This window comes from Camelina sativa, chromosome 17 (assembly GCF_030686135.1).
Source record: "Camelina sativa cultivar CO46 ecotype springtype chromosome 17, ASM3068613v1".
Classification (NCBI taxonomy): domain Eukaryota; kingdom Viridiplantae; phylum Streptophyta; class Magnoliopsida; order Brassicales; family Brassicaceae; genus Camelina; species Camelina sativa.
In genome coordinates, this window is record NC_141896.1 from 18730331 (window position 1) to 18757273 (window position 26943).

A 26943-nucleotide genomic window follows, 5' to 3' on the forward strand; every position below is an offset into this window, starting at 1 on the left:
TCTGAAATATTGTATGGTTACATATCTAAATCCAAATAAACAGATCTCAAAACAGGACTTTGTCCCCAAGAAGTATGGCTATTGATGGGTTATTGAAGAATGCTAAAAAGTTTGTCTTCAAGTTCTCCAGAGCAGAAATAAGAGAGCTGAAATAAATGTGTCTTTTTCCTAATCTTAAAGAGTTTTAAAGTGTTGAATGAGATGAGCACAAGAATCTTAACCATAATAAACCGAATTTTAGTGAACCGGATCAAACCGGGTTCTGATTTATATTTCCTTTTTCTTGGAGTCAAAAGGGTTTCTCTTCTCTGTTTCTTCTTCTTCTTCTTTCCACAAGGTTTCAGACTTTTCACGGAGTGAATACGAACGCCGACGAGAATCGCAGAGGTCAGTTCAAATTGTCTTCCTATTCGAATCCATGATTATTTTCTTTACCCAGAAGTCGTTTCTCTGTTCGGTTATATTGGGAGATTTTTTGCAATAAGAGTTCTGAAATTTAAGAGTCAATGCCAGTTTCTAGATTGAAGTCGATCTAAAAACACACAAAGCCCAGATCGATATATATGCTAAAGCTTCCAACTTTGTATAAATTACTTTGTGTTGGTGATACGGAGGACTAGTGTGAGTAAGTAAGAAAAAAACAAGAGCTTGGTAACAATATAGATAGAGGAGAAGATAGGATAAGGTGTTACTTCTGTCTGACTCCTTTTCTGCTTAAAGTTTCAAACTTTGATTCATTTTTTTGTGTTTTTGATTCTCAGAAACAGCTCTATCGTCAGAGATGGAGGCTCTTTCCATCAATGAACAAACTCAGGCTTCTTCTTTGCCCTCCGGATTACAGTAAGTTTCTTCTCTCTTTCTCACCTTTACTTTTCTTGCCTAGGATCCAAAAAATGAATGAAGCCAATGTTGGAGTTTATATTTTCATTTGTTAGCTTAGCGGATTAGATCTTTATTGGTTCAGGATAAGTGAGGAGGTCGAAAAAAGATACAATGTAGTCAGAAGTGTTGGCGAACAATGCATACATGATGATGAGCTGCAGGATCTTCTGGCTAAGAAGGCTGCTCCGGTTTGCTATGACGGTTTTGAACCATCAGGGAGGATGCATATCGCTCAGGTAATAACGTTTCTCATATCCTTGTTTTATATTGCGTAGCATGCTTTGGAATTCTTTCATACTTCTTTTTTAAGTGAGAAGCTTCTGCTAGTGTGTTTAACTCTGCTATTACCTTGGCAGGGACTGATGAAGATCTTGAATGTGAACAAATTGACTTCTGCTGGTTGCCGAGTGAAAATTTGGATTGCAGATTGGTTTGCATATATGAACAACAAGTTAGGAGGTGACTTGAAGAAAATCAGGATTGTCGGAGACTATTATAAGGAGATATTTCAGGCAGCCGGGATGAACACTGAGAATGTAGAGTTTCTATGGTCATCCGATGAAATAAATGCTAGGGGGGAGGAGTACTGGCCTCTTGTGATGGATATTGCGTGCAAAAATAGTCTCGCCCAGATAAAACGGTATAGACACATTTCATTTATGCAGTTATGTGAATGGTGATGATAGACATTCATGAGTATGTTTCTGGTCTTATCAGGTGTATGCCTATTATGGGTTTGAGTGAAACTGAGGAGCTGAGTGCATCTCATATTCTGTATGTATGCATGCAATGTGCTGATACTTTCTTCCTCGAGGTACTTTAATATGTATTTTGTTTAAGTTGCTCCCACGTTTAGTCTTACTCTCATTAGTCGTCTTTGGATCCTGACAATCTGTGTTTAGCTGCGCTCTGATTTATCTATATCAAGTGCATCGACCTTTTGATTAATTGTTGTTGAAACGTTCTCTTAAACTTTGCAGGCTGATATTTGCCAGCTTGGGGTGGATCAGCAAACTGTAAATTTGCTAGCGAGAGACTATTGTGATAACACTAAGAGGGGAAACAAACCCGTCATCTTGTCCCACCGTATGTTCTACATTTTGTAGTTGAATTTGTACTTTTGTGTATCCTTTCAAGTGTTCTTCTGAGAATCTCTATCTGTAACGTAGATATGCTTCCTGGTCTTCAACAAGGACAGAAAAAGATGTCTAAGAGTGATCCTTCATCTGCCATCTTCATGGAAGATGAAGAGGTAAAATAGTCAGTTCAAATAACCAACAGAGAGGAGTAGTATAGTTGTTGAGTGGTGTTTAATGATCTTGACTTCCAGGCTGAAGTTAATGTGAAGATTAAGAAAGCTTATTGCCCTCCCGACGTTGTGGAAGGTAACCCATGCCTCGAATACGTCAAATACATCATCTTACCCTGGTTCAGTGAGTTCACAGTTGAGCGAGATGAGAAGTATGGCGGTAACAGGTGAGCTTTTACCTGTTCTTTTAGACCTTCTGTGTTTAGTGTTCGGTTTCTGGGTTTACTCTCAAACTTATGGCTGCCATGATATATTTCCTATGGTCAAATTTTCTCAGAATACATGTTTCTTTTGTCAGTTTATTTAGTAATGCAAGTTACTAACCTTTGAAATGACATTTTTTCAAATGTCAGGACTTTTAAAAGCTTTGAAGACATTGCCGCTGACTATGAAAGCGGCCAGTTGCACCCTAAGGATCTGAAGGACGCTCTGACAAAAGCATTGAATAAGATACTGCAAGTGAGTATTTCCTTCTATTGCAACAATGCAGTTACAAAATTAGCAGAAATTTAAACTAAATGTTACCCTTTTGTTTGGATTCAACTAAATCATCGTAGAACATAGAAAAATACACCTTTTTAGGTAAATAGGTCACTGATTTTAGGGTATTGAACAATTTTAATCTGTCTTTGACCCACATTGCAGCCTGTTCGTGATCATTTCAAAACTAACAGCCGCGCCAAGAATCTGCTCAAACAGGTCAAGGTAATAACAGATCTTTCCACTCATTTTTCAAGTTTCATCAGTTACTTGTAGAAATTGCTTGGACATTCCTTCGCAGCCTCTGAATTTCACTCTCCTTTTTTGTTTATCATGTGTTATTGTAGGGATACAAAGTCACCAGGTAACAAAATTTTGGAGCAAGAAGCCTACGCAGATTTCAATACTTCAGCAACGCCTCTCATTAATCAAACTTTTTATAACCAAAATCTAGTGTAACTCTTGTATTTATTGTCTGTCAGAGTCATCCCAACGGCTTCATCCACAGAGAAGGAGTCTCTTTCCGTCAACTCATCAAGCTCAGCATCTTCTTTGGCCGCCGGATTACAGTGAGTAATCTTGTAGTTATCTCCTATTCAATTACTTTCATGTTTCGTTTCTTAGTGTTTGAGAAGATGAATGACTTAGTAGTGTTCAAGATGAATGACTTTGGTTTGTTTGTGAAACTTGGATTTAAAAATTCTTGCTTTAGTTACTTAATAGTTCCTCGTGTCATTTAAATAGACGACTCAGGAAAACAAAGCACAGACTCTAGTTCAAGTTTGTGAGTTTTCCTATCGTATTATGCACGTTCGGTTTAGCTGGTTAGCACAATATTAATTCAGGATGAGCGAGGAGGCTGAGATGAAATACCAGACTGTGAGGAGTATTGGTGAGGAATGCATACAAGAGGACGAGCTGAAGAATCTTCTTGCAAAGAAGCCTGCTCCGATCTGCTACGATGGTTTTGAACCATCAGGAAGGATGCACATTGCCCAGGTTGGTTATCATTCGATTATGCTTGCTTCAAATTGCTTAGAGATTCTGAGTGGCTAATTATAATTGATGCGGACATTCTCTCAATTTTTAGGCCTTTTTGGCGATGCTTTAGTCAAGGTAGAAAATGCAGCTTAAGAGTTGTTGAGTTTTAATAGTATATCTATTCTGTGTCATCATTTTGAAGGATTATAGAGTTTGAATGATAAGATAGCTCATTAGGACAAATACATGTAATTGTATATGTTCGTAAGTTTCATTAAGTAAATTATTAGCAAAACTCAAAGTCTTGCTGCTGTTTTGATTAAATTTTATGTATAGATTTGTTCTTTTTTTTGTTGTATGAGAACTTGATTGTTTCACTTTGCTATTTCCTTAACAGGGAGTGATGAAGGTCACCAATGTGAACAAATTGACTTCAGCTGGTTGTCAAGTGAAAATTTGGATTGCAGATTGGTTTGCTCAATTGAACAACAAGTTGGGAGGTGACTTGGAGAGGATTAGAGTGGTTGGAGAATACTTCAAAGAGATTTGGCAAGCGGGTGGGATGAACAACGACAAAGTAGCATTTCTTTGGGCATCAGACGAAATTAATGGTAAGGGGAATAAGTATTGGCCTCTTGTGATGGACATTGCTCGTAGAAACAACCTCCGTCGAATCCTGAGGTAATTAATTAATTCTCACTGATTGGTTCATGTATAATTGCGATAACAATGGATTTGAATGAAATATGTCACTTTATCTTACAGGTGTGGGCAGATTATGGGACGTAGTGAGACCGAGGTGCTGAGTGCAGCTCAAATTCTTTACCCATGTATGCAGTGTGCGGATATTTTCTTACTCGAGGTACATTAAGCATTTTTGGATTATATGTATATATACAGCACACTTATATAATTGCTACTGATACTTGTTGTTTCACCTGTGTAGGCTGATATTTGCCAGCTCGGGATGGATCAGCGGAAAGTAAACATGTTAGCAAGAGAATACTGTGCTGACATTAAGAGAAAGAATAAACCCATCATCCTGTCCCACCGTATGTCTCTTTGCATTTTCTCTTTCTTATTTTCCGGTATTGTTATCATCTTTAGCTGTTTGTTAATGGCTTTTCAGATATGCTTCCTGGTCTCCAACAAGGACAAGAAAAAATGTCCAAAAGTGATCCATCATCTGCCATTTTTATGGAAGATGAGGAGGTAAATTAGTAGCTATAAAAGCTTACAAAACAGAAAAGAGTTTTTTGTAGGTATCTGACATGTGTTATTATGATCTTTTGTATTCCAGGCTGATGTTAATGAGAAGATCAACAAAGCTTATTGCCCTCCAAGAACTGTGGAAGGCAATCCATGTCTTGAATACATCAAATATATCGTTCTGCCACGATTCAATGAGTTCAATGTTGAAAATGAAAAGAACGGCGGTAACAAGTGAGTAGCTGAAACAGTAATTTTGAATATCTTGGTTGCAACTTTTGGGGTCTCTGAATCACATATAGGATTTGCAAATCACATCTCATACTGATCTTTGAAATTCTTCCAACTGTCAGGACCTTCAAAAGCTTTGAAGACATTGCTGCTGACTACGAGAGCGGCGAGTTGCATCCTGATGATCTGAAGAAGGCCTTGATGAAAGCGTTGAATATAACCCTGCAAGTAAGTACACTTCCTTCTATTAATGACTATTTCTCACAACAAACATGAGCAAGCAATTGTTATTAAAAAAAAGTAGTTTTCTCTAAGTTTCTGACATCAGTAGAAAATGTAGAATCATCATGGAACATTGAAAGTCGTCTCCTATCAATCTTTCTTTGATCTTCGAGTTATAATTCTGAATTATATGATTTGCTTATATATATCTCAGCCTGTTCGCGATCATTTCAAAACCAACGAGCGGGCCAAAAATCTACTGGAACAGGTCAAGGTAATAAAATCAGTGGCCCCTCTTGTTTACAGTTTGATCAAAACCCATTTGCTTGTGTAAAGTGGTCTGACTCTGTTGGCATATTCGTTTTACTTTTGTTTATTTAGGCTTTTAGAGTCACTAGGTGAAGAAGTTGCAGAAGCAAAGAAGAAGCATACTTCGTTATGTTTTCATCCGTACAAGCTTTCGTAAGGATTTTTGGGTTTACTACGAAAAAGCTTTGCAAATCTTTAAAATATTCACATTTTTGTTTTCTTAAAGAGATGAGCCTCTTAGATTGGGTGATTGAGTAATCAAATTTTTTATTTATTCTGGTTCAGCTACGGCTTAGCAGACAAGAAAACTCATTTGGTTCTTGATGCTTTTTTATAATTTTCTTAATAACGATGATAAATTTTACTACTAATGATGGAGACATGGAGTAGAGAATCATCACAACGTCAAGTAAACGAAACTTCCAACAGTTACAAGTATTACAAGAATCTCAACAGCTACAGTTTTTTATTTTTTTAAAACTCTAATCGAATAAAGCGATCACAGTGATGTAAAGAGGTAAATGGTAAAACGTAAAAAAAAAATGATGATAGTAACACTTACTATTAGCTTAGCTGAAAAGTGAAAAAGAAAGAGAGAAAGCAACAAGTAGTCAAAAAAGAGGCGCGAAAGTCAGGATCAGGTGTGTGTGGGAGGGGGAGAGGGGTTCATGGAATGAGAAGACAACACGTAAGCAAAAGAGAGAGAGGCATCGTATCGTATCGTAGTCATGATTTCGTGTGTGTTGTGTTCTGTTTCTGTAGGCAGTCAGCACTTAGCTGATGATGATGATGATGCTCCTTTTGTCTTCTCTCTCTCTGAGAAGAGCTGCACAACAAAGACACGTCATAAAGCTCATAAGTAGCACCAGGCTCACGTGAACACGAAAGCCAAATACTACTACAATTTTCTTGAAAATGATTATTATTAGACTCGTAGCTTAGCTTTGGGATATTATTTTTTACTTTACTTCTAATAGTAGTATGGTAGGGTTAATTTAATAAAGTACTTAGGTAAATACATTTGTCAGAGAGATGTCAGACATCAGAGTTCGCACGTGTATAAATTTTGTTAGATATGGACGAAAGCATTTGTTCAATCAAAACTACAGAGGCCAAGCCTTGTCACGTGAAAGGAAACACACTTCTTTTCTTCTTTTCTTTTTTAATAAATCCTTCAAAACAAACAAACCTCTTAGGACATTTTTATAGGGAGCATACAAGAGGTATTCTTAATCCATTAAAATTATAAATATAAGGAACAGTAGCAAAAGAACAACAAGATCAATTTTTGATATAGAACTGATCTTGCATCAGTTCTAAACTCACGTGGCAAATTGTAAATAGATACAATTTTTTGCAAACAATTTTTCACAAATTAAAATTTGGACATTAAACTATATATTAATTAAATAAAATATTTGTGCGCTTTAATTAAGTAATATGTTTGGTTGTTTTTTTTATTTTTAATGTTTTTTTTGTTTCATAAAACTTTAGTATTGTATTTTGAATTTTAGTAAAAGTTTTATTAGTTTGCAATTTAAATGTTATTTTATAAGTTTTTATAATTGTAATATGTTTAAAAAAATTATATTATTAAATCTTATGATCTTAAACATGTTCTCCTAATAACTAACTTTTTAATAAAAGATTTTAACTACTAATCTTACATTATTTTCATAATATATTTACTCTAAAAACACTCAAAATAGTTTTTCTATAAAGATGCTCTTACTTTTCTTTTGCGTTTATTGTTAGATTTTTTTCAAAATAAAAACCTAATGAAACTCCAGGTAATAAAAACAAAGAAACCTCGTGATATAAGTTGGTTTTAAAAGCCTTGTCTCTTCTTTCAAAATTATACTATGCTACTACTTCAATTGCTTTATAGTTTGACTCCTATGATGGACTAAATTCGAAATCTTGTTTGAATTTGGTACTTTTAGTATAGAAAATATCCTGAAAATTTAATTAACTGCGTCACTAGGGAAAAAAAAACAGCCTATGTACTCTACTACGTACAGTGAAGTTACATAAGATGGGCTAATTAGATATTTTGGACAAAAAGAAAAACAAAATCAGTCAGAGCTATAAGATAGATAGTCTAGGAGTAGTTGTGTCCAAGTTACTTTATTTAATGATCTCTCCTTGTAGCCCTCGTCCTCGTGCATCATAATCACATCATAAATATTATGGGGGTGCCAATAAAAACCCCAAAAGAGAGCATTTAAATACTTGTGAAATAATAGAGAGAGATAGAGAGAGCTACAAAGCAGTAGGGTTTACGTCAGCATCCCGATGCCACAGGTCCAGTCAAAGAGGCGGCCCATTATTTCATTCGTCTTCGTGTGGACAACTTTTTTTTTTTTTTTTTTCCTTTTATGATTTCTCTATGGTTGGTTGGTTTAGCTGCTATGAGAAAATGCATCTGAGGTTGTTACGATCGATATAGAACCTGAAATGTTTTACCTAAAATGTTTAGTAAGTTAATATACCAATAAGTTACAATGGCAACGAGGTCATTACGAATTGGCTGATTAGAAATTTATTTTCTGCTTTTACAAAATTTTGAATGCACTGGCTTTAAGAGTATAGAACTCAAACATTAGTTTCTAACATTACGTCCAATAATCTTCTTTAATTATAACAAAACTTAAACACGTAACTGATACTGCTATATAAGAAAAAAAAGAAAACAGTATCCGCATCAGAAGAAGACCCTTTTTATGTCGTACAACTAGTCTATTCAATTATTCACTTCATAAGAGATCTTTTTTTTTTCTTCTCAAAACAATAGTATAGGTTGGTGTAGAACTAGAACACCCACGTGTAACAATCTCTCAGTATACCACAGTCACACATCGCCCAACAACAAAAAAGATCGAACGGTGCTTGATCCTTGCAAAACCTAGATAAAAAACCTCGATCCTAGAAATCAAATTACTAGTAGTAGTATTCAGTTTTTAATTTACTGTTAACTTGGCAAAACATATTTTATATAATTGCTTAGAACAAGAAGAAACTAGCCCTGGGCATTCGGGTTTCGGGTTCGGGTTCGGGTTATCGGGTATAGGAGTTTAGTACTCTATAGGGTAAATCTTAAAAATCGGTTTCGGTTCGGGTAGGATTTTTTCGGGTTCGGGTCGGTTCGGGTTAGAATTTTGATACCCGGAAAAAACCCGGAAAAAATCGGTTCCATATCGGTTCGGTTTATGCCTACCCGAATACACTAATTTTCTACCCGATTCTACCCGAAAACCGGAAATTTGCCCTTATAAACCGAAAACCGGTTTATAGCCGAGACTAAGTGACCTGCAAATTGATTATACACAACACAAGTACAAGCACTTATTCCTGCAAATTTGACACCAATACTCAATAGATAATAGAATTCATCAATGAAAATCCAACATTCCAAGTCATACAAATGGGAGAAACAGTACTAGATAGCAGAAAATAAAGAAAAGTTTTCAAATTCTTGCCAAAACAACAAATCCAAGTCTAGGACTATGGAAAACATCAAAACAAATAGTAGGAAACTGGAAAACAAAACACAATAATGACTTGGTTTTGCTCTCCTTCTGGACCTAATACAATAAAAACCAAAGAACAATATTAATCCATTGGTAGACAGAGAGAACAATATCAATCATTCAATCCATTAGTCGAGACTCGAGTGTATAATATTAATACCTCAGTAGCTCATTCCCTTGATCAGTTTTTCTACTGATCTTTCAGTCTTCGACAATGAAACTAGGATCAAACTCTATCAAAGAAGAAAGAACATAAACAAAACAAGGTTAGAAAATAGAAATCAATAAATCATAATACTTGAAGTATAACTCAGAAATCAGAACTATAAGAATCAATAATTACCTCTCATAAGCTCATCTTGCAACTCTAATTCAGCAAGCATTTGTTGAATGGTTGAGACTCCTCTTTCATTGATATTAACTTCACATTTTAACCATTGCTCAGTACACATCAAGACTACAATGCTGTAATCTGTCAAATAGCTTCTGCATGAATGTAAAACTCTTCCACTTGTGCTGAATGCAGATTCTGAAGCTACCGATGACACTTGCATAGCAAGTATATCCTTAGCTATTAGAGATAGAACCGGAAACTTTCCACTATTGACTTTCCACCATGACAGCAAATCATACTCTACGCCACTTATAAGATTTGGCTTCTCCACATTTTCTTCCAAGTAAATCTCCAACTCATTAGCTGAATTGTGAATTCTTGTTTCCATAACAATCTCATTCCATACACTGTCCATTGGTTCATAGGCAACACGATTGCCAAGGACTGTTCTCTCAGTGAATCCACTTCCAACTTGCTCTTGAGACTGATATCCTCCTAGTCCTTGTTGTGATTGAGACTGAGATTGAGAAGATGATCCACTAGTAGTTCTAATCACTGAACTGCTATACTCATCATAGAGATTCTTCAAGATCTTTTTGACTGAATCATAAAGATGAGTAGCCTCTGCAGTCTTTTCGCCGTAGAGTGTATCAAAACAGAGCTTCAAATAACTCATCTTCTTCCTAGGATCAAAAACTGTAGCCACTATCAACAGTTTGTTCATTTCCGTCTTATCCCCAAATGGATCCCAATACTTCCCCAACTTCTTTAACATACCTGAAGCTTTCGTCTGCAGTTTTTCCTCAACTCCAGGACTAAGACTTAACGCCGTAATGGTTTTAGTAATGGTGACTATCTCATTGTAGATTTTATGAGAGGCAACACTAGTTGAAGCTGAAAGAACCAATGTAGACTTGTAAAAAATGATAAGAGTCTGAACCAACCTCTCAACTTCATCCCAATGATCTCTAACTGGTGGTCCAATCCTTTTCTTTCCATCGACCTTTTCCTGAAAATAATCATTGTAAGGTTTATCTTCAGCCTCCATCTTCTCAAATGCCAGTCTGAACTTTAGAGCTTGTTCTAACATGAGGTAAGTTGAATTCCATCTTGTCTTCACATCTAAAGGGAGGCTTCCTCTTTTGATCTTTCCTGTGTCAACTCGGAAGTCAAACGACTTGAGTCTGTTTGTTGAAGACCTCACATATTGAATACCATTCCGAATTGCAGACACACTGCTATCTATCTCTTGCTGACCCTCCTTCACAATCAAATTCAGAATATGAGTAGCACATCTCAAATGTAAATAATCACCTTTCAAGACCATTGAATCATCTCCAATCTGCTCCATTGCTTCCTTGAATTTCTTCATCGCTGAACTATTAGCTGTAGCATTGTCCACAGTGATGCAAAAAACTCTCTTAATATCCCACTCAGCCAAACAGTCAAGCAGAACCTTAGCAATCGTTTTACCTTTATGATCATCAACATTCTTGAATCCTATGATCATCTTCTTTAACCTCCACATAACATCAACAAAATGGGCTGTTATTACCATGTAGCTTGATCCAGTAGTCGGAGCAACCCAAATATCTGTCGTCAGTGACAATCTCTGCTTGTTCTGTCCTAAAATCTTCTTCATAGCTGCTTTCTTTGTGGCATACATCTCATATATGTCTCTTGTGGCTGTTCTCCGTGAATGAGGCTTATACAACTGAACCTTAGAGCAGAAATGTCGAAAAGCTAAACTCTCTACAAAAGACAATGGTAATTCCCCGATAACCAACATCTCATTAACAGCCTCTCTAAAGATTGATTCAGAAACCTTACTAACAATTAAACTGCCACCAACACTATCAGGAGTAAACACAGTTTGAGTTTTGTCTTGATTAGCACTCGCCCATACCTTGTATGCTTTGCAGGTTTTTCTGATATGATTCTTCAGAGTGGAGGTTCCAGATTTGGTTGCACAAGCCATTTCTTTCTTACAGTAATTGCAGTTGCACTTGTCCGGATTTGCTGACTGTCTGGTGAAGTGTTCCCAAACCCAAGATCTTGTCTTCTTTATCTTTCCCCTTTCTTTATCCTCATTGTCTTTATCTTTACCCTCACTTTCTTTATCTTTCCCCTTTCTTGTCTTTCCAGAGATAGGCGTTTGAACATCAGATTCAGCATCATCATCTGTTGAAACATCTATCATCGGATCATCATTGTTTGCTGGATTATCACAAGAAGCCATCTGCATCAGCATGAAGTAGAAGTTTTAAATAAAACAGTCACAAGGCACAAGTTATAAGACAAAATGAGGAAAATCGAAAATCAAACAAGTTAGACACTTAGACACATCTAATTCTAATATGAGATGAGACCATCTAATCCAATACCCAAAAATCCAACATCTAATTGACTAATTCTAACATGATTCAATACCCAGAAATCAATATATAAAACTCGATTAAGACTAAACTCATCAGTCATCAATGATTAAATTTGGTTTGAATCACAAATAGAAAAATGAAAAACAGAAAAGTAGAAAACAATAAGAGACGGTGGTGGTGGAATTTACCTCCAATTGGTTTCTTGACAAGGCGGAAGGTGGTGAAGTGACCACCGGAGATTGAATGGTTTGAGTTAGGGTTTCCAGGTTTGCGTTTGATAATATATTGAACATAGACATTAAGAAAGGCAACAAAAAATTCGATAATCGAGGCTAGAAGGAAACTCAATCGACAATCTTGCCTAACCCTAATTCCCCATGCTCTCATTCTCATAGGTTGGTATACCGCGGTGCCGTCCAACATTTATGAAGGGTTATAGAGAGTTCAAAGTAGAAACTAGAAACCGAAGGCTATAGCCTATAGGATTACTGTTTCGGGTTTTCGGGTTATCCTTTCGGATATAGGATAAAAACCGAAACCGAACCCGTAACCACGGGTACACATATATAAAAACCGATGGTGTAAAAAGCCTAGAACTGGACCTGCCCGAAACCGGGTTTTTCGGGTCGGTTTCGGTTCGGGTGCTCGGGTCCGGTTTTTTTGTCCAGGGCTAGAAGAAACAATAAAGATAAAATTGTCAAAGAAGCCGAGGATTACGGGTGTTCTCAGGTGGACCTACTACAAAACACACACACACACACTTCTTCCTCTTTTAAACTCACTCACTCTCTCTCTTTCATTTTGGGTCAAACAAGTCAACAAAAGCAAAACCTCTTTCTTCCTTACTCTCTCTCTCTCTAGATTCTCTCGTCTCTCCTCTGAAGAGAGAGATTCTTTTAAGTCTTAACAATGGCGTCGACGACTTGCGCAAAAGAGGTGCATTACAGAGGAGTAAGAAAGAGACCATGGGGTCGTTACGCTGCTGAGATAAGAGATCCTTGGAAGAAAACTAGGGTTTGGTTAGGCACTTTCGACACTCCCGAAGAAGCCGCTCTTGCTTACGACGGCGCCGCTCGTTTCCTCCGTGGTATCAAAGCCAAGACTAACTTCCCTTCTCCTCTTTCTCTCGACCTCAACCACATCCCTTCCGCTCCCTCCGCCTCTGCCGCAGATAACCAACACCACCACCAACACCATCAACATCAACAGCTCTGGTTCGCCGCGCCTCCTCCTCCTCCTCCTCCTGTCTCCGACCACCATCACCAACACCACCGGATTTTTCTACGAACCGGAGTACTAAACGACAAAACTTCAGATTACACCTCCACCGAAGCGCCGCTTTACTTCACCGCCTCGTCTAACGCTGCCACGTCGTCACCTGGTGGTCGAGTTGTTGGGTTTCCTATGATGAGTCCTTCCCCTTCTTCCCCTGCTGCGGTGAGACGTGGCTTAGCCATTGACCTCAACGAGCCTCCGCCGCTTTGGCTATAAAACAAAGGATCATTATCGATGTAACGGCGCCGTTTTGAGCGGACTTTTCTATACGGCGCCGTTTTTAGACATCTTTCGGTGTGGAACTATTTGTTTAACGTTTAGTCTCTTCTTTTTAGCAAATATCATTTTTTAGAGGTTTTTTTTAGTAGTTCTTTTATCCTTCTTTTGTTCGTTATGTAAGAGACGGATAAGATCGATCGTTATGAGATCCATGTTGCGGGAAAAACAAAAGAAACTTATTTAATTATTAACAAGCCTTGTGTATATTTAAGGATCAATCATGTGCATCTAGAGAAAATGATAATTTTGATGTTTGTGGATTGTGTTACGACCGTCGCTTATGTCGGTTTCGAGGGGGGTTTGAATCTTATCGTATTCTATGGCGTGTCGTGAAGTACGGACTGACTTGTGTGCAGCTCTTTGCAAGAAGTCCTGTTTTTGACTCACGCGCCCTCTCTCTCTCTAAACACGACAAAAGACTGTGAAAAAGGAAGGAAACAAACAAAAGAGATAGAGACTAGTGAGAGACATCAATACAGAGCAAGCGTGTGAGTTTGGACTGGCATAATTCACTTACGGACAAGTTATGCGTCTATTATTATGAGTATGAGTTTTGTATTATATAGTTTATTCGAAATATTTCATTTCACCATAGGAATGCCAACAAAAGTATTCCCATAAAATTACAGGAATTTTGTTTTTCAATTGTTGCATGATTTATCAGCTCATGTTTTACCTATGTATAGAGAAACGTCTAATAAGATAAAATACTACTCCCTCTGTTTCACAAAGAGTGTCATTTTGACCAACTAAACACAACTTAAGAAAAAATTGAATTATACATATACGTCTCTATTTAATGAGTAGTTTATAATAATTGAAATTCAATAAGAAAAATTTTGGGTTAAGGGTAAATTAGAAAATTTAATGTTAAAAATCACATTGGAAATACAAAATGACAGTTTTTGTGAAACAAAGAAAAACTCCCAAAATGACACTCTTTGTGAAAGAGAGAGAGTATGTATTGTAGATAGATATGATAAAATTCACGTAACAATATATCTATGTTATTTATAGGGCTATTATCGCACACGAGTAAAGTAATAATTAATAACTTTGGAATTAATCTTTTAGTTGTTTATTACTAGTAATTGTTATCTAGGCTAGGCTTAACTTAGGTGATTGCGTTGGTCCTTCTTTATGAGTCTACCGTCGTTTTTCATAAATCTACGGTTTATTTAATTATTTGACAATAGAGAAAGTCTTACAATTAAGTGGCGGCAGTGGCCGACCATTTTTGAGGTTTTTAATCAGTAATGCCTTTTCCGTGTATGAATTGGTTCGAAGATATGTCCAAAAGGAGAGTCCAAAACAAAAACAATCCCTGGTTTTGGGAAAATTGGGTTTCTGGTATTGATAGTTGAATATTTTGCCTATTTTAGTCTACGAATTTAGAGTTATTTAGTCATAAAGCCAATATATCAAATCTCATTATGTAAGCTTAATTGAAAACAGTGGACATTGTTGACAGGTGTTTTTTTCTTTTGGTTTCTGAAATGGAGCAAATTCCAGCAACCGCTACTTTACTATTTTGAGAGTTCTCTTACATTTTTCAACATTAAATGTGGTTCTATGTTTGGGCCAAAAAGAACTGATGGGTTGTTAAGCAATTGAGGTCCAAGTATAGTTTGAGTTAACAAGTGAAACATTTGATGGCGACCTGTCTAATTAAATAATCAATTGTCGACCCACGAGGCTCATTGCTCGGTGGTTGGCAAGTCTCCGCCAGTTGAGAGACTCAGCCGCTTTGAAGTCAAAGTTATCCATTCTGGGGATATTCTGATTACATAGTATATTTTACTGAGTTGTGTCGTAAACCTAGTTGAATGCTTTATATCATCTGACAATTATAATTAAACGCTATCGAACTTAGTCGTAGACCTTCTCGGTAAAAGAGTATTACCAGGAATATAATTTACCAGGGATTAAATTCATAATCAACAAGGCTTGAATGAACGGATAACTCCAAATTACTAGAAGATGTAATTACTTTATTGCACATTAGAAGAGACTGAAATTTAAGGGAAATGGTTTTATGGTACTGTGTGGGATCAACTCAAGGAAAGTGCTGCAAACTGAGAAACCCTTTGGTTTCTTAACGATGATGTTAACAATACTATTGACAAGTGACAACCCAGAGAAATCAGAAAGGCCATCTCTTAAATCATATAGCTATTGACTATTGTTATATACATAATTAATATTTAACACATCAAAATTCTTAAATGCAATTTTGCTTTATTCAACAAAATAGTGAACATAACATTAATATAATACAACAAACTAGTGAATATCATGTTCACCACATTAAAAATAAATATTCAGATATGTATAGAATAGTGGTCTATGTGAACCTTCATCTATGTATGTCAAAATAAGCAATTTACCATGTATACAATATAGTAGGTTTGAAGAAATAGTCATATAGATATCAAACTGGAATGCTAAGCCTAAAACCTAAAATAAATACTTTTATCATGTTTTCCAACAGTTTTACTATTAAAATATATTAAAAATGTGATTACATCTGGTTTTTTCCTCTATTATAAATTTTGTTTTAAGATATAATATCTATGTTTTTTTGCTCTCTCTCTATCATAAATTTTTATTTCATGATTAATTAAAATACATCCTCATATAAAAAAAAAATTTACATTCGCATATGATAAAGTAGGAAGTAAAATAACATAAACAATGAAAATCATACATACCCATGTGTTGTTTAGACAAGAGATATGTTTTTAATAACAGCAGATTAACTTAATTTATATACCTTCCATAAGAACAAGAAACAATATAACAAAATTATGACTGATTCTGAAACAACAAATTAATTTTTTTGACCAATAATCTCTATTTTCCCAAATAGAGTTTTTTCTCCATTTGTTCATTTTTTTTTGTGTGTGTCAAGAAAAGTAAAATTCTACGATTTCATCAAAACCAATTGGGTATGGATTAAAACATAAGATCAACTTACTTAGATGTGTTCATCAGAGAGATTGATGCCAAAACAAGAGTATTATTTGATCAGAACTAAAATCAATTACAATTCCATAATAATAAGACATCAGCAGATTAGAACAAAACACGTTCTCAGCAACTAAAATTCTTTTAAACAATCTGCTGATTACAAAAAAACAATTGGCACCACTTAAAACTTAAAAATCTTTCTAGTATACTTGATGATCAATTAATACTCAATCAAGAAACATTTTAATTAATTATTCTAATAATTATAATTAAAATCCAAACATACAAAAATCATTAGTTCTGATCAGGTGGAGGAGGGAAGTTAAGATCCAAGTCCAAGACGACACGTTGTCCTCCTCCTCCCTCAGAGCTAAGATCCATTACCACAGACGAGGACGATTCAGATTCACTCCTTTCATCAAACACCATCATCCCAGACTTGACCTGAATCTTCGGGAAAGGGAATCTGGAACTGATGGAGTCAGATCCTCGGTTGTTGAGATCAGGAACCGATGATTCAACTGTGCTATGGCTCAGGCTCAAGCTCAAGCTCTCGTTGCTGTTGTTGTTGTAATAAGGGAAATTGGTTTTGGCTTTGGCACCACGAAACTCGATGGCACGTTTGTCGTAGGCACGAGCGGCATCTTCAGGAGTGTCGTAAGTACCGAGCCATACACGAGACTTCTTGAAAGGATCTCTGATCTCGGCTGCGTAACGTCCCCATGGCCTCTTCCTCACTCCTCTGTAACGGACTCCGTTACCGTCGTTGGTTTTGACGGCCGCCGTTTTAACTGTCGGCGTCATGTTAACAAAATAAAATAAAGATGAGGAAGAGAAGCTTGAGAGAGGTTTGTGGTGTGTGAAGTTGTGAGGTAAGAGAGATTGATTTATATAAAGAAGGGAGACAAAGACAACAACGTATGTATAAGTCAACCGCGGTTTTGACTAAAGGGGCGGCCGAGTGGCAGTTTTGGTAATAAGATCCACTTACGTGTCATCTTGCTTTTGTCTCCACGAACCGGGAAAGTGAGAGAGTGATATGAGTTTTTTTTTTTTCTTTTCTTCTTCTATTATCTTTTTTGTGCTTTTATTCTTAAATGTTTTTTTTTTCCATTCATAAATATTTTTTTCAATTTTGTTATATTAATGTTTTTAACTGATTTTTGTATTATATGGATTTTCTAAATATTGTGTGCGATGAGGAGCCCACGCGCTTACTTGGCACGTGTCGATTTATATTGTCTTCTTTTCTAATTAATTGGTATAAAGCAAATTGTAATGGGACACACGACGTGCCAAAATGATCTATAAATTGGTAATCTTTATGTACTAATTAAAGCAAAACATAATTTGTTACTAAAAACCGGGATTTAAATTGTTGCAATCTTTGTTTTTAAGGGGAAAGAGTAAAAATCTAGTTACAAATACTTTTGAATTAATATGGGTCCACCGTTTTTTTCAAAAAAAAAAAAAATTACACTTTTTTTTTTTTTACGCAAAAAAATTACACTTTTTTTAATCCTAAAATACAAATAAAAGTAAAAGGGAAGGTGAATTTTCATAGCAATTTTTTGCTCCAGCTATATGATTTAACTAACTTCAGACATGTGTTAGTTAACATATTAAATATAGATATAATTTTGTATAAATGTTTTGTTAAATCAAATTAATTGATTTATAGTTACTTATCTTTATTAATATTTTCTTAGACTATCTGTCGAAATAAAATATTTTAAAATTTAATACAATCATATACTTTACATCATATCTATTAATTAATATCTCAACACTATTTATAACACTCTATATATATGTTTTAAAAGTTGAAAATTTAAAACTTTAGTAAGCTTAAAGTGCAATCTATAATTACATATAATATTATCCAATCAAACTTTAAGCCTTGATAGTCTAATTAAATAGGTAAAAGTCAGTTCATTATTTTTGATAAAGCAAACGATAAATAAAAAAATCATTTTCCAACCATGATATATGTCAAGACCAAAATCCGCTTAAATTAGTGCTAAGTTATTTTCAAATTATATCTTGATTAATATTCATGAGTTAAATTTATTTAGTTATTTATAATTGATAATACTTTGTTTAGGTGGTTGCAGTGTATCCCAAGAAAAATAAGTTTTTCTTAATTAAGTATAGAGATCGAAATGCTCTTATACCATAAAAAGGCGTTGTAGTTTATAAAATTTAGATCAAAATGCTCTAGTATCATGTAGGATAAGAGAAACACTTCATTTATATTAGATGTACAATTATATTCATACAAGTGTGAGAACAATTCTAATATAGTAAATCTACAATGATCAAATACATACACAAATAATAATATACTTTAACAAGTTATTTTAAAACAGTTGTTGTTCCAAAGTACTTATAGTTCTGGTTTTCATAGCCTAGTAGTAATTGAAGTTGACGTTGCTTTTAGTTATGAGTTGAGTTTCATAGGATAATAAGTTTTTGGTAAAATACGAGGCTTGCAAACAAAATAAATAGTAGCGTTTAATCTTTTTCCAATCTCGTTTGTCTTTCGGATGGAACTTATGTGTGGAAACAAAATAATAATATAGGTTTATATACTCTTAGAACAAGAAACAAAAGCAATATATGTCATCTTTCGTATGATGTTGGTATGGTGGTTCTGGTTGGTGTTTCTCTTTTAAGAGTAAAGAGTGTTTTTTTTTTTTTTTTTTTTGCTCAACAACAACTTTCATTCACCTAACAGGTTACACTCTGTTTATCCACCATTACAAATTGCTTGACCCATAAAGGCATTATCGAGTATAACTTAGGATCATAACTCCCAAAGGAGAGAGATTCCCTTGCTACTCGGTCAGCCACACAATTACAGACTCTTGAAGCATACACAATTTTGAATTCTTGCAGAGACGAGAGCAGACCTTTTATATCGTAGAGAAGGGGAGCATATGCTGGCCAAATTTCCTCACTGTTTAACAAATTAACCAAGCCCAGAGAATCCGATTCAAAGATGATCCTTATATAACCCAAACGGTTCATTGAGCTTATTGCCCCTCGCATTGCTTCCATCTCTACCTCCATCGCTGATATTGCACATCTAATGGCATGTGCTCCCATCCACAGTACATCTCCACGTTCACTACGAAGGACCCACCCTGTTCCACCCGTTGTATCTTCTCCACTCCAGGCTCCATCTGTATTACATTTAACCCACTCTCTTGGGGGAGGTTCCCACTTAACATCTTCATTCCTTCTTGGTGCAGGGTGGCCATTAGGTACTAAATCATTCCCATTTCGCTGCTCCCATTCATCTGCATCCTCTAACGCCTTCACCAGTGTATCCTGAGCATTAAAATCTTTACCTTTAAATATTAGCTCATTGCGAGATTTCCAGAGTCTCCAGAGCATCCAAGGTACATTCTTATCCATATCATCTCTTTGCGGATAGAGCGAGGCAACATTGAGGACATAGTGCATATTGGCATAAAGGGAGTTAGACCAACTCCCTCCTGGAGGTGCTGGAACAGGAGATAACGCCCAAAACTGTCTGGCATAAGTGCATTGAAACAAAAGGTGATTCGTCGTTTCTTCTTCATGAGGGCACTGTACACAGTATGCATCACGAGAAAGGTGACGGTAAGACAGATTCTTTGCCACAGAGAGACAATTTGAGAGACATCTCCAGAGGAAATGTTGTATCTTTGGACTTGCTTTTGTTTTCCATACCAGACTGATGAGAGGATCAGACTAGGTTGGGTCACTTCCTGAGGGCTTTTCTGGATTTTAATGATCTGAGTGAGAACCCAATATCCAGACTTTACCGAGTATTGTCCTGTTCTTGCATAATCCCAAGTATACCCATCCGCCTTATTACCTCCAACAGGCCGTATATTTTCAATTAAGTTCCTGTCTTCCTCATCAAATAGCATGTCCAAAAGATCCCTTCTCCAAGTCCATCTATCTTCCTCCATTATATCTTTAACCTTCACCATTTTTGAGACTGTAGAGTGCAAATTTGGGTGAACATTGTTAACCTGCTGGATACTCCGGGCAGGTTTGGAGTGAAGCCATTGATCATGCCATAGGTCGACAGATTCTCCATTACCAATTATGGCTCTTGCACCCTGCCACAACAGTTCTTGTGATGCGTGGATACTTCTCCACGCAAAAGAAGGTCAGGAGCCAAGCTTTGCCAAAAGAGGGTTTGAGTAACGGAAATAGCGACTCTTAAATACCTTAGCCAAAAGCGTGTCAGGGCAAGTCAACATTCGCCAAAGTTGTTTACCCAGGAGAGCAACATTATAAGCTTCAACATCCTTAAATCCCAGGCCTCCTTCTTTTTTTGGCTTGCTAAGATCTTCCCAGGCTTTCCAATGCATGCCTCTTGATTCCTTATTATTCCTCCACCAAAAGTCAGCCATAACTGATACTAATTGCTGATAGACTTTCTTTGGCAACTTAAAACATGACATTGTGTGAGTAGGCAACGCCATTGCTACCGCCTTCAGGAGAATCTCTTTACCACCAAAAGAAAGAAAGTTTGTCTGCCAACCCGAGACTTTTTGTTGCAGTCTCTCCTTAAGAAATTTTAGATTGGTAATCTTGGAACCACCAAAAGTCTCTGGTAAACCCAAATAGAAGCCTTCACCCCCTTCCTCAGTGATGCTTGTTAAGGTCTTTATATGGTCACGCCTCTCTTGAGGAATTTTCTTCCCAAAGTAAATACTGGACTTTTGGTAGTTAATGCGCTGACCTGATGCGAGGCTATATTCATCCAAAATGCTGATCAAATGTTGGAGTTCTTCATCTTTCTCCTTGCAATAAAAGATACTATCGTCCGCAAACAGGAGATGAGAGACTGGAGGGGCACCTCTAGCAACTTTCAGCCCTGTGATCCTGCTTTTACTCTTCGCCTCTTGCAACATACGTACCAGTATTTCAGAGCACAAGACGAATAAGTAAGGAGACAAAGGGTCTCCTTGGCGCAAGCCTCTGGTCGGATTGATTTCTCCATGAGGTGCTCCATTGATTAAAACCTGATAATTAACTGTTCCCACACAAGCCATGATTAGTTCAATCCATTTCTCTGAAAAGCCCAGCAGCTTTAAAGTATCCTGTAGAAATGACCATTCTACTCTATCAAACGCTTTGGATATGTCAGTTTTTATGGCTATGAACTCCTCTGAACATTTGTTTGGTGAATCCAGCGCATGGAGGAGCTCGTGTGCAACAAGAATGTTGTCCGTGATTAGTCTCCCTTTAATAAAGGCAGCTTGAGTTTCTGACACTACTCCTGGCAACACCTTCTTAAGCCGATTAGCTAAGACTTTCGCAATGATCTTGTAGACTACATTACTAAGACTAATTGGCCTGAACTCAGACAGTCTCTCTGCTTTCATCTTCTTTGAGATTAGACATATGTTAGTCTTATTCATCTCTCTATCCATACTACCGGAGCTGAAAAAGCCTTGAGTAAAGAGTGTTTGTATGGGTGAGATTAAATACAAACAAAAGTTTTCGTGTCATATAAAAAAACAAAAAAAAAACTCCGAGCCAATATTGCAAATACTCAAACTGGTCTCACATGCGGCTGCTGAATGGCTTGACGAAGTACACATGCAGCCTTGACGCCTAATAAATAATTGGTAGAAATAATTAAACCATATCTTAAAATATCAAATCTATTTAGAAAAACAAAACAAAGAATGATTACTAACTTATGTGTTATGTTAAAAACGGACATATTTTGACAAAAACAAAATAAACAATGAACAGGTTGGTTTAGACCAGAGAACAGAAAGATCGGGCTGGAACCAAAGACACAGGGCTGCAAAACTGTCGGGGAACAAACACAGATGAGATACTTAACATAGTTAAACGTAGTATATAATACTGATGTCTAAATATATTAAAAAAATGGGATTATGTTACCGGTTTCCAGGATTGCACACCGTTCAGATGCAATGAATTTACTCCTCATTGTTTTCAAAGTTTGATAGATTCTTCTCCTCACAATTTCACATTATTTAATTGCATTTGGACTTTGAGGCGAATGGACCACAAGTACTTGGCCTTCACAGAAACAGAAATGTACTACTATTTCTCCTATATTAGATTTAAATTTGATGCGTATTACAATTTTAAATCAAAACCGGTCGGACTACCGATAACTAATTCAAGTTTTCTGAGAAAAGTGCAATGTTGTAATTAACTGAGTTACTAGCAGAAGTTATCAAAAGTAATATACTTAATCTGAGTTCCTCACTAATACTTTTTAGGCTTTTACACGTATATTAAAAATTTATTATTTTTTGTGATTATAATTTTATATAACTCTAAACCAATATTTTACATGTCCCAATATAAATGATGGTTTAGATTTTGTTATAAGATATCTTATTATATAAAGTTAGATTTTGAAAGTTAGTCATTAACAAGATTTTGACATGTGTCAATTTATCAATCTCAGATTTTTGACATGCGTAAAAGTTAATATTCAATAGGAGAACTATGATTACAACAAAAATAAATTATTTTGTTTTAAAAATATTAATAATGTAAAAAGATAATTATCAAAAATTACAGATTTTATAAAAAAAATACAAAAGTTTTTTAAATAATAATAAAGAGATTATATATATATATATATTTCATAAAATTCGAAATTATAGTATTATTTACTTATTTTAATTTTAAATTATTAATTTTACAAAAAAAGGATTAAGGATATTATACAGTTAATTATTAATTCTAAACTTTTGTAAATACTCACTTTTATATAAAGATATATCCTCTCATAATTAAATAATTTATTCAAAAACACTGCTTTCAATTTTATTTAATTAGAATTTTTTTTTAATGGGAAGTTAATTTTTTTTATTCTTTTAAACCAAAATTTTCTCCTACTTTCTCCTTTTTCAGATGGGAAATGGTAAGATTAATATGTTAACCCAAGAAAAATATTAATAAATGCATCTTCTTTTCCTAATACTGTATTTTAAAATTTATTGTAGTATTTTTAGATTATTTTATTTAATTTATATTTTCATCTTTGAATTATTTAAGATTCATACATTACCGTGTTTATAATATTCTATTGTTTCTTTAATTATGTCAAATTATTTGTTTTAATTTCTCAACCTTGATTGGTTGGTCATAAAACCTTTCTTATTTTGCAAACATAATTGTTACTATTATTCATTCAATCCCAAAGGGAGATAACGAGTAGAAGCTCATCAACCTAATGGATGGATAAAATAGGCTAATCAAACACAAGCTTACAACAAACATATATAGATAGATCGTTGTTGATAGATCCATATGAGCTCAAAGACTGTGACATCCTGATTTGCGGAAAAGGTATAAAAGAATTGATTTAGCCACATATGTCACCAAAATGCACTTATTTTTTTGGTCAAGGATCCTGAGAGAACTTTATGATTGGTGACCTTCCTGGAAGTGATTGTCGAAACTGTGCGAGTGAGGACAAAACACAAGAAAAGATCATTTGTAGATTTGTAGGGTCGGTAAACAAGTTTTTAAAGTCTCTCTGACATAACAAACCGGCCATCAAATATGGGTGGGTCCATGGGCCGGGAAAGATATAGGGCACACTTAGGAAGGCGGGCCTATGGACTGAGAGTGGACATGGGCTCACTAAGCAAGGTGGCGGTTGAGGCGTTACAGAGACAAAGCAACATCATGGTGTGTCAAAGACACTTCCACGAATACATTGGGAAATTTAACATTAGTTACTATCAAAAGATTTTGTGACGTCAAAATTTTTTTTTTACTTTCATTAGTTGTCGGAGCAAGCCATTTTGAGATAGCAAAAAAATGTGAACATATTCTCTACACAGGAGGAGGGCAGAGCCAAGGTTCTTTCTATAGTGGAGAAGGTTGCACACAAGGTTATCTTCCCTAGAGAGGAAGGTGGAGGAGGTTAGACGCAATGTTATCTCTCCAAGGGAGGAAGGCGGAGCCAAGATTTTCTCTATAGTGGAGGAAGTGAGACGCAAGGTTCTCTCTATAAGGGATGAGGGCGGAGCCGAGGTTTTCTCCATGGTGGTCATACATTATTGTGATGGTACATAATTGATTAGTATATTATGTAATTTATTTTTTATTCAAAATATGTTTTGAGCCAACAATTTTTGTAATTAAAAAACTATGAAGAAGTGAAAGTAAAATAGTTGACTTAATGTGTTCATATAAACATTTTCTAGGTGGTGATAAAGAATAAATTTGTAACATAGAATATAGTTAGGTTTTAAAAAGTACACTTTTAATAGTACACATACATAAAATATTTGTAAATGGATATAAATCCGTGTATTATAACAAACGTACAACACATTTTAATATATTTTTTGTTAAATTTAATTTAATTTATAAAACTTTAAACCCGCACATCGGGCGGGTCCTCATCTAGTTTTTAATAAATAACGGGGGTCGACAAATTAGGATTTTGTAAAATGATCCCTTACTAATGAGATTATTTTCTATTTTACATATAATATTTGATTTAATGAATAAAAATAATTTGATGTATTTTGTGATTATTTTTATTTTGAATTTTACATATAATATTTGATTTAATAACTATTACATTACATAATATAAACCATCACAAAATACAATAAAATTAGTTAAAAGCTTGTATAAACTTAAAAAGAATATATATCTATATATATATATATTGAAACAGGCTAGTATGGCTAAATTTTGGGTTCAAATTGGCTATGGAAAGTAAAATTAAGAAGACTGAAATTGCATAAATTTATTTTTGCGGTGGAGGCTAAGGGTTTTCTTAGGACTGAGACAAAACAACCATTAGCTTAGCCCTCCTTCAAATTTCAATCCGGAATTATATTAATATTTTGAATCATATTTTGGATTGGAGGGTAGATCATGAAAAAATAAATGCAAACAGAGGAATCATTTCCGTAGCTCCGATACTATTGTATGTTGTCAACCATACGTAGCTAACCTAGTTTTAGTTACATGAAATGTTCATTATCTTTTTTTTTTTTTTTTTTTTTTGGCAAACGAAATGTTCATTATCTATGATATGCATTTGATCTCTTTTGTGATGACTGTAACAAAACTGATCCCTAACTAATGAGATTATTCAGACGAAAACAAAAGACGCACCACCTCACACACGGTAGTCGTATCACTCTATTCGGATTCATTTATTCTGGACAACAACTGTACTATTCCTAATCAGAGATGTAATTATTTACGTCTTACGCGCTGAATGTTTTCTTATCTTTTTAATCATATATAACTTGTATAATAGTGTTTGGAATGCCAAGAGTGGAATAAAAAAGCTTAACGCTTCAGATTGGACACAACATACAAAACAGTGGTTTGATCTGATGCATGAATGATACTCACATGTTTGATAAAGTTTCTTAATATTTTTAAAAAAAAATATATATGCTTTATAAAGGATCTTAGCAAATCAAATTAAAATATTGAAGGTGCCGGGAAATATAACAAAGGAGGAGACTTGGGATATAATTTGGTGTGGTCAAGATCGGGACATGGGAGACATTTGGATCAAAGCGTGTCCGTCGTTGACTAAATCTCATTTATTCGGCGCGTATATGGTTAACTTATATATAAATCATTCAAAACACATGTTAAATTATTACTATGAATCTTGAAACTTAGGCCATGAATGGAGACATTAGAAGTGCGTATTTCAAAGCACGTTTTTGTGAAACTTATTTTAAACACCAATCAGCAAAACAATTGTAATTTGCGGTTTTCTAAAAAAAAAAAAAAAAAAAGTTAGTTGCGGTTTTGTAAGTTTCATGTTAGTCATGGACCGCACTAATTATCTGTTACTGCTTATACCCTGCGTTTTTGAAAAACGCACACAATTTTTTTTTAACATATAACTTTTTTTTTTTCTTGTGTGTGATTAAACTGTTTCTTGTCTTTTACGTGTAATTTTAACACATAACTTATGTTGAATAAATAAAGTTAAAAAACTAACACATATTTGATTAAACAAAAATTTTATGTGTCTTTTTTTTCTCGTTCAAATAGTTCTAAAATGCATTTTCAAAAAAAGATCTTTTTTTCATTTATCCTTAAAAGAAATTTCAAAATGTAATATATGAAAGTAATTTTAGTAGTATGCATATATAAGTAATTTTAGTAGTAGTATTCATAATATAGGATGTTTCCAACTTTCTATGCAACTTTAAGATTAATTTTATATTTTATATTATGCACTATTGTTTCTGATTGGTTAAACTTTTTAAAAGTAACTATTTTTTAATATGCGTGTTTTAACTAATACATCCTAATTATTAATAAATTTATTAATAATTAGCTGATGAGCTGATGGTACAGAGAGAGTAACTTTTTGTCAAAGAATTTTTTTCATATAATTTTCCCTAGATATAAATACTTTCTGATTTTCCAAGATATAATGTTCAAATTCAGAAAAGAGTGGTAATGGTTATAGTGGGACTACATAATTTCATTAGGATTTCAAATTTCTCGGATGCAGATTCCGCAGATGTAACGACTGAGACGAACAACAAC

The 26943-nt window shown here is 34.9% G+C and overlaps 3 protein-coding genes across 4 annotated transcripts; 2 read left to right on the forward strand and 1 right to left on the reverse strand.

Moving 5' to 3' along the window:
• Nucleotides 1-248: 248 nt before the first annotated feature.
• On the forward strand, nt 249-5994 carry LOC104757177 (tyrosine--tRNA ligase 2, cytoplasmic). Of its 2 annotated transcripts, none has more exons than XM_010479901.3 (21): nt 249-387; nt 762-840; nt 965-1118; nt 1239-1522; nt 1600-1696; nt 1863-1968; nt 2052-2134; nt 2213-2358; nt 2545-2650; nt 2837-2896; nt 3019-3035; nt 3154-3240; nt 3517-3670; nt 4050-4333; nt 4418-4514; nt 4599-4704; nt 4782-4864; nt 4953-5095; nt 5215-5320; nt 5529-5588; nt 5696-5994. In XM_010479901.3, exons 2-21 carry the CDS (start codon nt 782-784, stop codon nt 5714-5716), a joined length of 2253 nt encoding a protein of 750 aa, XP_010478203.2. In that variant the 5' UTR covers nt 249-387; nt 762-781; the 3' UTR covers nt 5717-5994. The 2 variants fall into 2 exon arrangements, with proteins under 2 accessions (XP_010478203.2, XP_010478204.2); XM_010479902.3 differs by having other exon boundaries at nt 302-387; nt 768-840.
• A 6635-nt stretch (nt 5995-12629) lies between these two features.
• On the forward strand, nt 12630-13623 carry LOC104757178 (ethylene-responsive transcription factor 12). Its single transcript, XM_010479903.3, has one exon. It carries the CDS (start codon nt 12775-12777, stop codon nt 13354-13356), a length of 582 nt encoding a protein of 193 aa, XP_010478205.1. The 5' UTR covers nt 12630-12774; the 3' UTR covers nt 13357-13623.
• A 2795-nt stretch (nt 13624-16418) lies between these two features.
• LOC104757179 (ethylene-responsive transcription factor 11) lies at nt 16419-17451 on the reverse strand. The gene has a single exon (XM_010479904.3). The coding sequence runs from the start codon at nt 17191-17193 to the stop codon at nt 16684-16686; it is 510 nt and encodes a 169-aa protein (XP_010478206.1). The 5' UTR covers nt 17194-17451; the 3' UTR covers nt 16419-16683.
• Between the last annotated feature and the right edge of the window lie 9492 nt (nt 17452-26943).